A 15,950-nucleotide genomic window follows, 5' to 3' on the forward strand; every position below is an offset into this window, starting at 1 on the left:
CAGGCTTCGATTCAGTGACTTCTAGTTTGTAAAACAGTGGAAGGAATTAACATTATTAATTTGTAACTACCATTAACATAATATAATTTAGGTTCCTTAAACCTGATTTAATTCCGATTATATGTGTGATGTGCATTTGTTTCGATAACGTGACTTGGCCAAAATCACTGTGACTGCAGAACCGCTGCTGAACGCATCAACAGCTGTGTTGGGCGCACTAACATATGAAAAATTCAGACGAAGGGAGTTTATTTGTATAACTACCGGAACAATGGTGGATCCCAACCGAAAGATAAACCGTCTGGTCGAAAGGGACCTGAACTTCCTGGAGTCCTGCGAGCTTGAGTTCGCAGACCGCTTCACTGACGACGACCCAGAGTTCATGGCGCACTGCAGCAAGCCTGTGCCAGAGCCGCCAATCGTGGAGAACTGGATGGGCGGTGGTGGAGGAGGGGGCGGCTTCCAGGGCGGAGGAGGCGGTGGTCATTCCTACCACAATCGCTACAACGGACATCGAAGAGGAGGCGGCGACAGGGGCTGGCAGCGACGAGGAGGAGCTGGCTACCACAACAACCGGGACAGGGGATTCAGGGGTATAACCCGGGATGAAGCTCAGTTCCTATTTATAGCTTACCAACGCATTTGTTCCCACAGACAACCGGCGCAACAACAGATACGATCCCATCGAGCGCAGGGATCGGTACGAAGGAGGCGGAGGGTCCGGAGGATCTGGGGGCTACAAGCGCTCCCATGACCATAACCAGAGGAATGATACTCCCAACAATGAACCACCCATGAAGGTCAGACGCGACTATGGAAACTTTGTGCCTGCATCCAAGGATTAGTTATCGAAAATAGCAAATAAGAATACCCTGCATTACATTGAAATATTCACATTGACGTTTATTTAATGGACTTAAGACTACACTAATTCCTGTAATTCCGCTTACACGGCCGACTCGGATATATCCTTCTGTTCCTTGTCCTCGCCAGCCGACATGCCCACGCCCATGGCGCTAAACAGATTGGATACAGGACCTGCGCCGCCCACCTGCGATTGGTAGCTATCCATCATGTTGCGCAGCGTGTTTACGTTTATATTAATGGGCTCAAAGTCCTCAATGTCGTCGAAATCGTCCTCGTCCGCCTGTGGAGCTGTCTTCTTCTTGCCGTGGAAGGACTTGCCCACGCTGGTCTGCGCCAACTCGCGGTCCATTTGCTCCATATACGACTGAATCTGTCGGTCGAGTGGGAACACACTGCCGCCTCCGGAAAGTGCATTTAGATTCCTCTCCATGTCGTCCTCGTCCGCGTAGTCGCTCATCTCCGAGGTGGAGTCCCAGTTGTCCTCGGGTATTACGAAGTCCAGGAAATTCCGGACATGTGTGCTGTCCGGTTCCTCCGGCTGGATGACGGAATTGCGCTGGCACGCTTTGCGCATGGAGGGATTCTTCTTGACCTTTGCTCCCAGTCCTGTGGAACCCTTTGCCTGCGGCGGCGGCTCGTCATCGTCTGAGTCCAGCTCCGGCTCCTCGAGCCCTCGGTGCTCAATGCCCTCGTAGTTGGACTGTCGATCTAAGAACTCCGCCAGCTGCTTGGTGAACTCCTCGGCATTCATTTGTCCGTTCGGTTTGTAGAGCTTCTTGGGTCCGTAGCGATCCTGCAGCATGGAGTCCAGATCCTCAGCGCTGATATTCAACCACTCATCCGAGTCGCTGGGCTGCAGGTTGTTCTCCTCATCGCGCAGCTCCTCTGAAGCAGCCTCCGCTGGATGAAGCAACAAGTCGAGGATCTCGGCACCCGCTCTGGAGGCTGTGCGGAAACGCTCCTGGTTCCCACGGAAGTACACCTTGGCCTTGTTCAGCAGATCCTGGTACTCGGCACTGCCCTCGATGTTGTCCCGGAAGTAGCCCTTGCTCTGCAAGCTCCGCAGATACGACCGCCAGGCAGGAAGATCCTCCAGCTGTTGCACCTCTACCCGCTTGGCTTGAGTGGCCAGGATCTCTAGTCCACTGGCCAGCTTCAAGCCCAATAGCTGCTCCTTATACCGTTCCGGCTCGGATACAGGATCCGTGAGATGCCAGCCGAGTCTCTTCTCGGGCAGATACTGCTGGTGCGATAACATGGCGTACAGACAGCGGGTGAAACGCACGTTGGTGCGCACGCGTGTGGCCTCCGGTGGGAAATATCGCATGGTGCGAAGTGCCTTGATGTCTAGGGAGTCCCGCTCGCAGAAAGCCCGAACCGCCGAGGAGAGCAGCCTTGGCTTCTGCTTCAGAAGCTGTGCAGCGCTGTGCGGGAGCTCCAGCACCTGGCGATGAATGGAGAAGTGCGGCTGAGCGATCTGGTACTCCTTCAGCCGCGCGTCAATGCACGACTGTATCTCCGGCGAGCAGCGGTACAGGGTGGGATTCATTCGTATACGTTGCACAGCCATGGCCATGGTCAGTGGCTTGTCCTGGCTGCTGGCGGCGGAGTTCTGGAGGAGCTGCAGGTGACCACCGACCAGGTAAACGCGCTGCTCGCAGGTTTCCGGAGTCGCCCAGTCGGGCAGGGCGTCCGCCGCCTCGATGAGCAGGAACTCGCCATCCGAATCGCTTACCCGTGCAATGCAGTCGCCGCGAGCACGTGTGATCTCCGTGAGCAGATAGACGACGAACCACTCGTCGCTGATGTTGTCGCCATAGTGGGTTACGCCGTGGAAGTGCGGTGGGAGGTCGCCTGGGCGGGGACATGGAAATGGATGATTTCGAATTGCAGAAACAAAGCTATTTATAGAACATTGTGCGCATACCCAGTTCCGCCTCCTCCTCCGGGTTGGTCTCCTCGTTTAGCAGGCGCTCCTCGGCGCCGCCCAGCCGCACCTGCAGCTGAAACTCGTCCTTGTGCCACAGATAACTGCGCTCCAAGGACTTCTCTCTCACAATGGCCGAGATCTCGGTGCGGATCTGGAGCATCAGTTTGCGCAGCGCGCCCTCATCTTGCACGTTGTCGGGGATCTTGGGAAAGATGTAGTACTCCACGAAGTCCTCCTCGCGGACGAACTCCAGATTGCTGCCTGGAATCTTGCTCATCCTTTGTCCTTTTGCTCCTCCTCCTTTTCTTTATTTGTTAGGGCGTTAGAGGTGACACTATCGAATAGAGTGCGTTGTTCCCACCTGACTATCGTTCAAGGAAGTTCGTTCACACTGGTGGCGCATCAGCAGTGCGGTTGAAGACGTGGCTAAGCGCTTAGCGGTGACCCAACCCATTCCCGTTATTCATCTCAGCGATTTTTTATGAATATCAAAACAAATTGTAGCTGAACCAAAAATCAGATATAAAATTAAAAATCTATTTTATATATTAAATTCCTTAACTACAATTGCACATTTACAAATTAAGGCTTGCGGTCAGTTGTATTGAAAGAAATGGTATTCAAATATTTACTCGAGAGCACTTTAAAGTGCTCTGAATAAGTCGGCCGCCTTGTTTACCCATTAAACACCCACTCCACTCGAAGCTAGTTGGACCAATTTCTAGTAAATGTGGTTCACTCACCCATCATTGCGGCATTCCAATCCGCGTAGTTGTTGTAATTAGAAACGCCGCTGCGATTGCCACTTTGCCCAACTCCCATCGCCTTTTGAAAGTTGATAGATAGACAAACAGACACTCAAAAGATATAAAACGCTATCTAAAGTCTGCTATTTCGGGGCTTTTATTGCTGTCACCATATGAGTCTGAATCAGACAATCGAAGATTCTCGTGGAAGTTGGACCTAAACTAACCAGAAACAAAGACAAAGAGGGAATACATCGTCATGTTCTTGGAAAGAATACTAGTGAGCATGGTAGGTGGTTTTTCTGAATAGGATAAACTTAAGTGAATGGCATTTGATTTTTATGCACCCCACAGCTACTGCTCAACCTGGTGGCTCTGTTCATGGGAGCCACTGTGACCACCCGGCGCATCCAGCCGCGGGAGACGAACTCCTGCGAGGGCCGCCAGAGTCCCGGGCCCATCTGCGAGTCCTGCGAGCTGCTGGCCACCTGCGTGCGCCACTCCAACGGATGGGTGAACATCCCCGTGGAATCGTGCGACGTGGCCAATGGATACTACTGCAACGCCCGCCTGGGGAGCTGCACCAACGAGACAGGCCCGTGTCATCCGTTCGGCATCGAGGGCAACTTCCAGTGCACCTCGCAGGGCATCTTCCCGGATCCGTACGACTGCCAGAAGTACCACATGTGCTACTTCGTGGGAGCCACTCTGGTGGCTGCTGCCGTGGATTGCGGCAACGACAAGGCCTTCGATGCGACGACTGGCCAGTGCACTTTGACCCTGACTGATTCCGTCTGCCTGCAGCGACAGTACTACTGCCCCAATGCCGGACACGTGGCCGCCTGGCCCACCAATCCCAATATCTTCTACGTGTGCAAGTCGACGGTTAACCAGAACCTGAACGACACCATCGTCATCTACCCCTCACTGCACAGGTGCAACGATGGCGAGACCTTCGTGGACTACGTCTGCCGCAGCGGATCGAATGTCCTGCCGCCCAGCACCGATGATCCTTCGGTGATCATCGAGGATCCCAACGACGACGACTTCTCGGTGCTGCCCAACACCTGCCAGCACGTGGGCTTGATAGCCGATGGAAACGACTGCCGGAAGTACTACTACTGCTCGGCTCTGAATGGCACCCTGCGGCACATGGACTGCCCCAATGGGACTTACTACCGCCCCGAGCTATCCTCCTGCGTCCTGGGAAGCTGCTAAGGAAGATACATTCCTCCACTTTATTTATTCCTCTTCAATGGATTACATTTAATAAACAACTCGCATTTACCATGGAATAACAATCTATTTGACTTGAATTTATGAATTCCCAATTTAAAAAGTATCAGTTGATAATAAAGATTCAACCACCATGTCCGTGGGTAATTAAACCAGAATGAGTTTCTTGTTTTTCCAATAAAACTGCAATGAAGAGGGATTGGTAGTGTCTTGGTTCTTTCTTGCCAAGTGCTGTGGCTAGGTCACAAATGTTCCATAGAATGATTTTTTCGGGGCAACATTGCAGTTTATCTATTAATTATACCGAAACATTCTGCGTCTGGTTGTGAGGTGCTATATAAGGCGGAGTGAAGAGGTCTACTTAGAAAGTTTGCAACATGGATTCATCTCCACTGTTTATCTGCCTCCTAGTTTTCCTGTTGTTTCAAACGGGAAAAGGGCTGGGGAACGGCAGTTATCTGGAGCCAAGATTGGATGCAGCTGCTGAATCTTGTCCAGATGATTACTACTATAATGAAACTATCCAAGCCTGCGTATCTACAGACACTACTAGCTGTACCAATCACCAGATCGGCAAATGTCCGATGACTACAGATGTTGATGAGTTTTGTCTGTGCAAAGATAAGCACCTTCAGATCTGGAAATGTCCCGAAGGAACCTACTTCGATGCCAACCGATTGGTCTGCCGTGTGGGAACAGTTGAGTGCCAGGAGGACTATGCTGCATCCGCATGTCCCAACAGCACGGCAAGCGATGTCTTCTGCCTCTGCATCGATGGCAAATGGCAACTTAACTACTGTCCCACGGGCTTTACCTTTGATGACGAGTTGAAGATTTGCCTGAACACCGGATCTGATGACGGCGAGTTGCCCAGCTCGTCTGGAAAGTGCCAGCGGCTTGGATTGTTTGGAGATCCCGCCGACTGCTCTGGGTACTATCATTGTCGCGAAAAGGGCAGTGATATTGAGTATTTCAGATGCTCCGGAGGAACCATCTTCAATCTAATTTCCTTTGCCTGCGTTGCTGGAGCTTGTTGACTCAACATTATAGTTATTGTAGCTAGCCTATCTTGGAATAAAACTGATTAGCTTGAAACTATTTTCAATGAATTCCGGATCTATCAGTTCGCAGTTTTGATGATAATCTTGCAATAATTACAATTTTGGCTACGCTTAGTAAGTTTTCTAAAATTATTATAACGTCGTAATATTTTGGTTCTTTATCAAGTCGATATTACAGCTTATCTGTTTAATTAAGAAAAAGACACTTGTCTGGCTGATTAGGCGGTGCTATAAAAGATAGTCCCTCAGATGACCCAGCCAACAGTCTTCAAGATGAGGTCTTCAGTACCGGTTTGTCTACTCCTGCTCGCTGTGGCGATCGGATCGGCTAGGGCCAATGATAATCCCTGCCAGGATGTGCGCATTCCCGGCTTCGTTTGCATGAACTGCACCACCTTGGGCTACTGCATCCGCGATGCCACCGGCAGCTGGGAAACGATGTCGATGCTGGGCTGCCAATCGGATTACAATTTCTATTGCAGCGACGAGGGAACCTTCGGATGCACCTTCCAGTCGCAGTGCCAGGTGCCCAAACGGGGTCCCTTCAGCTGTCAGCAGGCGGGCCTGTTCCCGGATCCGTACGACTGCAGGAGGTACCACGAGTGCAGTGATCAGAGTGTGGACACCCCTCGCCTCTGCTCCAACGGAGCGGGCTACTCCACCCTCACGGGCACCTGTGTCCTGCCCCGGGAGAGTGAGCAGTGCATCAAGGAACAGTTCACCTGCAGTCGGTCGGGACAAGTGGGTGGATGGGCGCCTGACAACCGGTACTTCTACGTCTGCGTCAATGACACGGCCGACTCGCTGTATCCGCTGATGATGAAGTGTCACGAGGGATTCGTTTTCAACAGCTACAGCTGTGTGCCCGACACCAGGAGCATGAGGATTCAGGCGAAGGAGTCCCACACGTGCATGAACAACGATAGGTACCCATGCCCCTTCCGAACCTCTGAGATGGAGTACTGCAAGTGTGTCGATGGAGAACTGGAGGTGATGACCTGTCCCGCCGGCTTCTACATTGATCCTAAGATCATGACCTGCGTGACTGATAGGATCTACCAGTGCTCGGACTTTGAGATCCTCAGCTGTCCCAATGTATCCACCAAGGATGAGTACTGCATATGCATCGATCGCCAGCTGCAGATCTACAGCTGCCCAGTAGGACAGTATTTCAATGCTGAGACTCGAAAGTGCCAATCAGAGTCCGAGTAATGAATTGTTTCATAGTACCAATTTTGATTCAAGTAAATGCCTATTTAAAAAATGAAAATCATTCTGCACATTTTAAGATAAACTTCAAATAACTATAAACATTCACCAAATTTTAATGAGACCCAGTAACGACAACAAATCAGTTTGAATCTTAAGCCTAAGAAAGTGGAGGGATCCGGACTCAGTCGTCACATTCCCGCACCACAGGATGCAGGACGATCGAGGCTCCGTTGCAGCCCGTGCGATCCGAGATGAAGTCGTGGAAGTTGCTCTCCAGCGCCCACATGAATCGCTTGTGACCCGGGAGCACTTGGGTGGACAGGCGGCAGTCGCCTCCCCGCTGCACCTCCTGCAGATTGGCGGCCTTGAAGCAGGTCTCCGAGTCCCACAGGTAAATGTCGTTCTCGCCCTTGTAGCGGAAGAAGAGCGAGGTGCCTCCGTCGGCGCCCAGCAGCACCGCTTGTTTGCCATAGGGCTTGGGCCCCACGTCGATGATGGAGCCCGCTCCCTGGCCCACGCGCAGGTACTCGCCCTTGATGGAGTACAGGCGGGGGGAGCTCAGGTAGCTGAAGAACAGGGTGGAGGTGCCATCCGGCTTCGCGGTGAGCGCCACGTACAGCACATCGCTGGTGGGGGCGGTGGCCTTGGGCAGGACGATGCGGTAGGACTTGTTGCCGGTGATGTCGTACACCAGGATACTACGTGCTCCAGCATCGGCCACATAGCTATGGTTGGAAGTGAAGGAAATATAATGCGGAGTGAGATTAGATATCATGTATACAATGCGGATTTAATTGGCTGGTGAATGGATGGTTCATATAGCCACACTTCTTAGAACTACCTTGAGCAGATAAGATATGGGCCTCTAAGTGGCTAATGCCCTTTTAATTGGCTCAATAATCGCTGATTGAAAGCATGATGATTGAAAGTGTGTGGTAAAAGTACTTCGATTGCACATCAAACTCTTGATTCAGTTCGATGATTTCAACGAATATTTTATGACCGCAATATGAATCTGTGAATATCATTGTGCTGATAAATAATGGTTAGTAATAATGGTTAATATTAATGTAATGTGTGGTATTAATTTCATAGTTGATGTATTTCACAAAGTGATTAAGCACAACTCATTTCACAGATGAAGTATCCGCGAATTGAGCTTAAATGTATCTGAATAAAATGGTGATTATGGAGTTTTTCCACAAACTAAATGAATAGGCGATGGAACTCACACGAATGGCTTGTTGTCCTTGGAGTAGTCGACTACGATGAACTGCAGGCGACTCTCGGAGGTGACCAGGTCGCTGAGGTCGATGCTCTTGACCACCTTGTGGTTGGCCGTGTTTATGGCCACGATCTTGGGACTGCATCTGCGGATGGGCTGCTCCAGGGTGTTGACAATGCCCACGTCCAAGGCCCACAGAAGTCCCTGCGAACGGAGAAGACAATTATTAATTGCTATCAATTGCGGATCGCGTTGATTGTTTTGAATGTTTTCATTTGCTTTTTTCATTTGGTGGCTAATTGAAATGTTGGCGGCGTTAAAAATTCCACATTCGCAAATATGTGGCCATAAAATGAGTATCAGCGAAAAGCACTGAATGGAAAATTGCGCAAATAAATAAATGCAGTCGCCTCGTTTGTTTGCCGTTTGTTATTGTTTCGTCGACTTTTGTGTAAATAAAATAAAGAAATGATTTGCATAAATGCAGCTAAACGGGAATGGCATTTAAATGAGAACGAATCGACGACGCCAACAATAATTGAAGGAAATTATTAAGTTGCAGCTTATCGTAAGTAGGTCATGTGAATATTTTATGGCATCATTGTAATATCTGCGAATGCATCTGTCATTTAAAATTAAAGCTCACAACTTCTGAAGTGCAATCGAAATGCACAAAACAAGGCTGGATGGCCTGTTCCCAGCATTTCCAAATTATTTCCGAGAACTTTTCACTGCATTTGCCTGTCACTTTTCAGCTGCAGTCCTTGTCCTTTATAATATTCCATTTACCCCACCGCTTTTTCATCGTTTCCGTATCCGTTTATTCTACCCTTCAGTTGGCGCCGCCAATTGCCGGGCATGAATTTTATTTGGAGCTCTTCGCTTTTGTCGCCCCGTTTATTTGATTAAAAAAGCAAATTTTTGGTCGACAGCGACGATAACCAGTTAAAAAAGTGCGTCCGGCAAAGGGTTAATGCGAAAACGATACCCTGGAGTTAAACTACTGATTCTGATCGACTTTATAAGAAGGGCTAGATGTTACGCAAATATTTAATACTACTACTGCACATCAATATCAATATCAAATGCTAAACTAAATCATTTTTAGAAAAATCGAATAGCCCTAAGAGCACTGTAATGCTACCCTGTAATCCACCTACGATAAAAATGTGAACTAAGCATTTAGCTGAAATCGAGGAGGGAGTGGGTCAAAGTGCTATGCCTCCATGGTGGCCAACAACTAGCAGTCCGTAATTAAAGGCAGAACTGGCAGTTTGGATAAGCCCCGAAAAAATGTCCCAAACAATACGGGTGTTAATTGCACTCACGTTCTGATCGACGGCTATGTCCACGACGGACTGCAGCGCCTGGCAGTTGCCCTCCTCCTGGATGGCCCAGCAGGGATAGGGTGCGATCTTGGTCAGGCACTCGCCCTTCTTCAGGTTGACCTTGCCCAGGGTGAAGGGCACGCCCTGCTTGTACCTGGGCAGCGCCACGAAGGCGGAGTCCCGCTGCAGCTGTGCCCGGGTCACGATCACGTTCCGGGGCACATAGCGGCCGGACTGGACGTAGATGTTCTTGGTGGACTCGCAGGGCCAGTGGAGGCTGCTGCCGCTGAGCTGGAAGGTCAGTTCGCTCAGCGGGTTCTTGTCGCACTTGGTGCCGCCAATGGAGTTGGAGGCATCCGTCGACTCGTCGGTGGAGGAGCTGTATCCTGCCAGGACCACGGCGGCCGAGGCGACGAGGAGCAGCAGGTGCAGCTGCGACATTTTCCGGCTTTTCTTACTGCGCTTTCCACAAACTGAGCTTCTGCACTCGATTCACCACGTCGGCCAGAACATAAAACTGTCTGAGTGACGGCAGACCTGCATTTATATATATTATACCCACCGACTTATGCAGCCAGCATGTGGAGCGTGTTGCGGCAAGGTCGTTGGATGCTTGACACGGGGGGGAACAAGTGTCTGTCTGGAGTGGCTACCACCCAGCCAGCACGTCTGGCCCACGCCGGAAGTCGGCCAGACCTCTAAGCCCGCTCCGCCACTCGGTTTCTAAGCAATGCGGAAAGCGATGCGGAAATGAAATGCAAACTTAACCCCTTCTACAATGTGAGCTCAATCTGGATAACTTCAAATCAAATTTTCCAGATTTTAACTCCACTTGTTTTCACTTTAATTGTCTCGATAACAGTTTGTTCTATTATGGCTATCTCAGCCTGTCTAATTAATCACTTATACTCCTTTTATTGCTTTTATTTTCCTAGTATCACTTTGTTCCATGATAGCCATTTATGGGCAGCTAATTAGTCACTCAAGTCCGTTCAATAAAATGGGTTAAAGTTGCGAAATTGCTTCTGTCACTCATCGATCGCTCTTGTGCATCCGACGGAGTAGCAAGTTTCACCCCTCGGCAGGCAAAGTTCAGAGGTCGCTGCGAAACAGTTGCCAAAGTGGCCCAAAAGTTCAATATCAATGCTGACGTCTGTGACCTGCATATCTGCGACCGAGAAAGTTTCAGTTACTTGGCTCGAGTTACCAGCTATTTTCGGCTGACAAAAACATCTGTCAGCCCGCCTGCAGCTATCAGTTGCTTTTGGGGGCGGGGGCGGGCGAAAGGAGAAAGTTCGGGGAGTTGGGACACATTACTCGCAGATAAGATTGCAAGTTGCCGGAGAATCAGCGGAGCCCCATCGCCGTGTGATTCACACCCAGAGTTTCGCGGAGCTGTGTCTACAAGCACTCAGTTCCAAATTGATTTCATTTCTATTTTAAGATAAATGCAAAGGCGGAATTTTATCGCAGCAGGGCACTTCAAAAGGCGCTCTGAGTTCGCCAATTTCAAGTCGGGGGTATAGCTCAGGGGTAGAGCATTCGACTGCAGATCGAGAGGTCCCCGGTTCAAATCCGGGTGCCCCCTGGAACTAAATTTTTTGCCATATTTTTTTTTGGTGGCTGCTCAAGGCTCTTTGTGAACTTAGGTGGACTTTTTTGCACGGTGATTGAGTGGGGGGGTGGGGTGTCACTAGAGGTGTATCCGCCAGACGTGGCCGATGACCCCGTATCCTCGTAAAACCCACGCATCGCATAGCGGCGAATAAAAAATGCTTTGACACATTCATTCGGGCGAGCGGAGGAGGAGTCGGTGTCCAGCTGCCTGAGTCCTTTGTTTGGGACAGCACGTGCAGCGAATTATGGCCAGCACTGGCACAACATTAAATCACAAAATGTTTAATCTCCTTACAGCAGCCCAGCAAATGACCATCGGCGGGTCAACATTTTGATAACCCTTTCATCGGGGGTCAGACTGGCTGCTCCTTCCGCATGGCGGGATGGGAAGGGTCTGTCTATAATGCCAAATTACATGCAGATTGAATTTTTGTGAATTCCGATTCAATAAACTGCCATGGGTCCCCCCACCCCCCTTCTACGATCGTAATCCCCCGATTTATGGCACACACATGCCCAAAAGCAGGCGGATGTGATATGTGCTGTGATATGTGGGCGGGATTGTCAGTCGGGCCAACATCTCCGCCGAATCTGTGGATAAATATTTATGTGCTCCAACATAAATAAAAGCAAAGTATGCAAATGGAAATTTGACGATGCTAAGACTCTTTTACTCTGCCAAAACAGCTTACAGATACGATTATGGCAAAGCTTATAATCAGCAATCATTTATTCATCTCTAGACTCTAAATGATTAAGATAAGAAAAATAGTAGATCATCCACAATAAAATTGTGCATTTAAACTCAATAAATTCGTCAACATATTCCATGGATAGTGTATTTGTAAGAACAATCCGCACTCATTTGGAAATATTTTCTCTTTGATGTCGACAGATGCGTTTAAATGGCAAATGTAAACTCATTGATAGCATATTGGGTGCAAAAAGTGAATATTCCATATGCACACACAGTAGCAGCGGGGTGCCAAGAGCAATTTGTCGGATGAATTCAATGAATTCAATTATTGCAAAACAATTAAACGAAGATGGGCCACCGGATAAAGGCAATAATTTATGGCGATTGCAAAAGGTTAAGAGCCGATGTGGACAACTTTAAGCAGACGTAAACAAAACTTGGCCGACGAAAGAAAGCCAGCAAAGTGAAAGCAAAGCACATAAATTAGGCGAGCGGCCAAATGTATGGAAAGATTAACTTTAAGCGCAGCTGATGACTTTTTAATACCCTGTAATACAACTGTAAGCCCGTGAAAACTTTCTCTGATAACCAATTTAAATCTAGATTTATCATCAAATGAACCATGAATACTTTTTCTAAGAGCAGACACATATTTTTAATGAAGAAATCAATCCACCCTGGAGTTCAGCATTTCCAAAGAAGTTTGTCAGAAGTTTTCATTTAATTTATGTGAAATTCCCGGTAAAGAAAATCGCTTTCCTCAGCACAAAGTTAAAAAAGCATAAACCTCATTTGGCCCATTTACCAAAACAAATCAAACGTGACCACAGACAATTTTTTTTTACATTTTTCCGCTGCTGCGGGACAAACAAAAAAAGCGGTAAATTATTGGCTTATTTGCGTTTTCAATTGGATTTTTATTGGCACACATATAAAAAGGTGAACTTTGCTTTGTTGCGCAGCGCGTTTTAAAGAAGTCGCACATAATCCCCGACTTTGCAGATGACGCATACGCCCCGTTAACGGGCCATAAACAAGAACTGTCAATGTAATGTGTGGAAAACGGCCTGGGGAAAGTGGGCCCATGGTTTTCCCGAGCAGCGGGTGGAGTTTCCCCAGCTAATGGGGGTCAGTCGGCGGCAGTCGCCCGGCAGTCTCTTATCTACCCCCCAAAACTTTTTTGTGGCTGGGAGGTAAGTGTTTACATAAATTATGTCAGATGAGCAGCCCGGAAATGCTTGTCATCAATTTTTTGCGCTCCATCTGTGTCTGTATGTGCGCTTGTCTCGTATAAATCATTCTGGTGGGTGGGGGAAAAGCCAACCGGAATGCGGGTTTCGGCTGACAATTTAACATGCCAAACACGTTGGTTTTGGTTTGGGGCGATTCCGGGTTGTCTGCCCGTATCGAGGGCCTTAACCTATTTAGGGGCAATTACGGTGATGGAAATGGCGAAATGGCCCAGGAATTCTGCAGGGAAATCCCGGGGATGCTGAGATTTTTCCTTCACTCCTTCAATCACTCTGTATTGGCCAACTTATGGCTGGCAAAATCACAGATTGAGGTCATTCTGTTGCCCGCAATTAATTAGCTAAAAATATCGCCGGCAATCTGGAGACACTTGTTGGGGTTCCGTTTTCAATTGACTGCAGTAATTGCAATGCCATTTTTATGGTCGATTGGATAATTGCGGGAGAAACGTGTCCTTCGCCTTGGTCCTTTGGCTCCTTTGGAAAACTTCTCTGGCTTCTGTCCTCGAATGGCTGGCTTGTAGTTATGTAATGGAATTGAAACTATTCAATTAATGTATACATGTTCATATTTAACGATTAAATTTCAGCCATTACTATTAGTTTTTACCAGCGTTTGCTGGTAAACTCTTGCCAAGGTTATAAAGCTCGCAAAAAATCAGTCTAAAAGCTGAGAATTGGGTGCGAGGCACGTTGCCGGCTTGTGGTCAGATTCTATGGGCTGTTGGGTTATATAAGCACGCCACTTGGCCAATTTGGGGAGCAGAACGCGCACGTCGTTGTCGCACCATTAACAATTGCTACTACGATGAGACTGCACTTGGCCGTGATCCTTGGATTTTGTCTGGTTGGCTGGGCCCACTCGCAGGGCACCAAGTACGGATTGTGGACTCCGGATCGGGCGCATTCCGATTCGCAGCCCATCCAGTGGACGGGAGGGCAGTTCGAGTTCCCTTGCGCCAGCACCAAGTCGCTCTTCAAGAGCTCCGGAAAGTTCATACCCAAGAATGTGATTGCCACGCGGGCGCAGCTCATTGGAGACACCATCTATCTGGCTCTGCCGCGCTACAGGAAGGGAGTTCCGGCCACGCTGGTGAAGACCAGTGTCAAGCCGGGCACCTGCTCCACCACCTTCAAGCCGTATCCCTGCTGGGACCTCCAGGAGGAGGGCAACTGCAAGGCCCTGCAATCGGTGGTGGATCTGGTGGTGGACCAGAACGAAGTGCTCTGGGTCTTGGACACGGGCATAGTGAACACTCTGGAGACTCCGGTGCGCAAGTGCCCGCCGAAAGTGGTGGCCATGTCGGTGAAGACTGGCAAGGTTCTGAAGACCGTCTCCCTGGAGGGTCTGACTTCCAGCAGTTCCCGGCTCCAATATCTAGTGGTGGACTATGCTCCGGATGGCGGCTGCTTTGTCTATGTCAGTGATGCCGCTAATCGGGCCATCATCGTGTACAATCTCCAGGCGGATCGGGGATTCAGGGTGGTGCTGCCCAAGGCCGTTACCGCCGGCTGTCGGTCGAGGGATGTCCTCTACATAGCCCTCATCCGCCGGGACTGTGGCTCCACGGAACTGTACTTCACCTACCTGAGCACCAACAAACTGTTCTCCCTGAAGTCAGAGTATCTGAGGAGCGGTGTGGCCGATGGAAGAATCTTGGGTGAGTTATATATTTCGAATTTCAAAGAAAACATTTATTAAGTTATCATCATATTCAGATCTCGGCAAGAAGCCCAGTCGCATGGTCATCATCGGCACAGACAACGGCTCGGCGATCTTCTTCCGCAATGAGGGCGACGCGGAGGTGTATCGCTGGGACACGAACTCCACGTTCGCGGAGGCCAACTTCAAGCCGGTTTACCGCAGCCAGACCTGCCAGCTGGTGACCCATGCGGTGCCCGATTACAAGCGGAACACGATGCGAGTCCTGCAGAGCAATTTTCCGGATTATATGCAGAATCGCGTTGGATGCGGGGCCATCCAGCAGCTGGGTCTGATGCAGGGCTGTTGGTAACCATGTTAACACCCACTTTTGGCCAATCCACAAGCCAATCCGAACTGAAAGCTGAAAAACTGAATGTGCCATTGCAGTTAGATTGGCAATAACCGAGAATGGGTCGCTCTGTGGGCCCTCGAGTGCTCTTCGTATTTGGTATTGGTGTTTTGTACATAAACTAGCGACTTTGGTCGCTATTGTTGTTATCTAAGCTAAGCAAATAAACGTTTCATATTCGTACAGAAGGAGAGGGTAAATAATTGGGGCTATTGTCGCTGATAAATCAAATAGTTCAATATGTAAATTGGTAGTCCACATATATGCATGGAGAGCAGTTCTTCTGTTTTAATAGCTTTTTGCTTTGACTTTATTGAAGTTTATTTTACCTCTTAAGAACTTAACTTTATATGTTACTGTTTCTGGCAACTTTACGTTGCCATAAAACTTCGGAAAACAGCGACATTAATTAAGCTAATTGGACGCGGTGCTCGTGTTAAAGTAGTCAGTGAAGTGCTCAGATTATACTGCCATTCCCATATCTCTTCGCCCTTCACTGGCGGAAAATCGAGAGGATCGAACTTCGCAACCTGGAGACGTTGGGTGTGGAAAAGGCCAGGCAAGTGTTAATTGGAAGTTGGCTGATAAATTGCACGGCATCCCTTGCAGTGGCTTCCGATTCCGTATATTCTGTCGACTCATTCGGAAAAACAGCCGCAAGGCGCCGCGGAAAATTGCGCTCGATATAAAATCAATTAATCAGCAACTGTTGTCTGTGCGCTGCGAG

General features: G+C 49.1%; 7 protein-coding genes and 1 non-coding gene across 8 annotated transcripts; 6 read left to right on the forward strand and 2 right to left on the reverse strand.

The window, feature by feature from the left end:
• Window positions 1–117: 117 nt before the first annotated feature.
• On the forward strand, window positions 118–894 carry LOC6736465 (protein FAM98B). The gene is made up of 2 exons (XM_016170667.3): window positions 118–593; window positions 655–894. Exons 1-2 carry the CDS (start codon window positions 272–274, stop codon window positions 843–845), a joined length of 513 nt encoding a protein of 170 aa, XP_016030013.1. The 5' UTR covers window positions 118–271; the 3' UTR covers window positions 846–894.
• Window positions 878–3,146, reverse strand: LOC27206261 (protein ecdysoneless). The gene is made up of 2 exons (XM_016170393.3): window positions 2,795–3,146; window positions 878–2,721 (listed from the first exon to the last, which is right to left on the reverse strand). Exons 1-2 carry the CDS (start codon window positions 3,072–3,074, stop codon window positions 947–949), a joined length of 2,055 nt encoding a protein of 684 aa, XP_016030014.1. The 5' UTR covers window positions 3,075–3,146; the 3' UTR covers window positions 878–946.
• A 512-nt stretch (window positions 3,147–3,658) lies between these two features.
• Window positions 3,659–4,937, forward strand: LOC6736472. Its single transcript, XM_002083307.4, has 2 exons — window positions 3,659–3,832; window positions 3,898–4,937. Exons 1-2 carry the CDS (start codon window positions 3,803–3,805, stop codon window positions 4,759–4,761), a joined length of 894 nt encoding a protein of 297 aa, XP_002083343.1. The 5' UTR covers window positions 3,659–3,802; the 3' UTR covers window positions 4,762–4,937.
• A 53-nt stretch (window positions 4,938–4,990) lies between these two features.
• On the forward strand, window positions 4,991–5,888 carry LOC6736473. Its single transcript, XM_002083308.4, has one exon. It carries the CDS (start codon window positions 5,157–5,159, stop codon window positions 5,814–5,816), a length of 660 nt encoding a protein of 219 aa, XP_002083344.1. The 5' UTR covers window positions 4,991–5,156; the 3' UTR covers window positions 5,817–5,888.
• Window positions 5,889–6,082: 194 nt separating this feature from the next.
• On the forward strand, window positions 6,083–7,110 carry LOC6736474. Its single transcript, XM_002083309.4, has one exon. It carries the CDS (start codon window positions 6,090–6,092, stop codon window positions 7,050–7,052), a length of 963 nt encoding a protein of 320 aa, XP_002083345.2. The 5' UTR covers window positions 6,083–6,089; the 3' UTR covers window positions 7,053–7,110.
• Window positions 7,111–7,141: 31 nt separating this feature from the next.
• LOC6736475 (major royal jelly protein 1) lies at window positions 7,142–10,128 on the reverse strand. Its single transcript, XM_002083310.4, has 3 exons — window positions 9,606–10,128; window positions 8,285–8,481; window positions 7,142–7,777 (listed from the first exon to the last, which is right to left on the reverse strand). The coding sequence occupies exons 1-3, from the start codon at window positions 10,044–10,046 to the stop codon at window positions 7,234–7,236; spliced, it is 1,182 nt and encodes a 393-aa protein (XP_002083346.1). The 5' UTR covers window positions 10,047–10,128; the 3' UTR covers window positions 7,142–7,233.
• Window positions 10,129–11,121: 993 nt separating this feature from the next.
• Trnac-gca lies at window positions 11,122–11,193 on the forward strand. The gene has a single exon. It is a non-coding gene; the product is annotated as a tRNA-Cys (tRNA).
• A 2,721-nt stretch (window positions 11,194–13,914) lies between these two features.
• On the forward strand, window positions 13,915–15,411 carry LOC6736477 (protein yellow). Its single transcript, XM_002083311.4, has 2 exons — window positions 13,915–14,830; window positions 14,889–15,411. Exons 1-2 carry the CDS (start codon window positions 13,978–13,980, stop codon window positions 15,182–15,184), a joined length of 1,149 nt encoding a protein of 382 aa, XP_002083347.1. The 5' UTR covers window positions 13,915–13,977; the 3' UTR covers window positions 15,185–15,411.
• Window positions 15,412–15,950: the final 539 nt, after the last annotated feature.

The sequence above is a fragment of the Drosophila simulans genome, chromosome 3L (genome assembly GCF_016746395.2).
Source record: "Drosophila simulans strain w501 chromosome 3L, Prin_Dsim_3.1, whole genome shotgun sequence".
NCBI lineage: Eukaryota > Metazoa > Arthropoda > Insecta > Diptera > Drosophilidae > Drosophila > Drosophila simulans.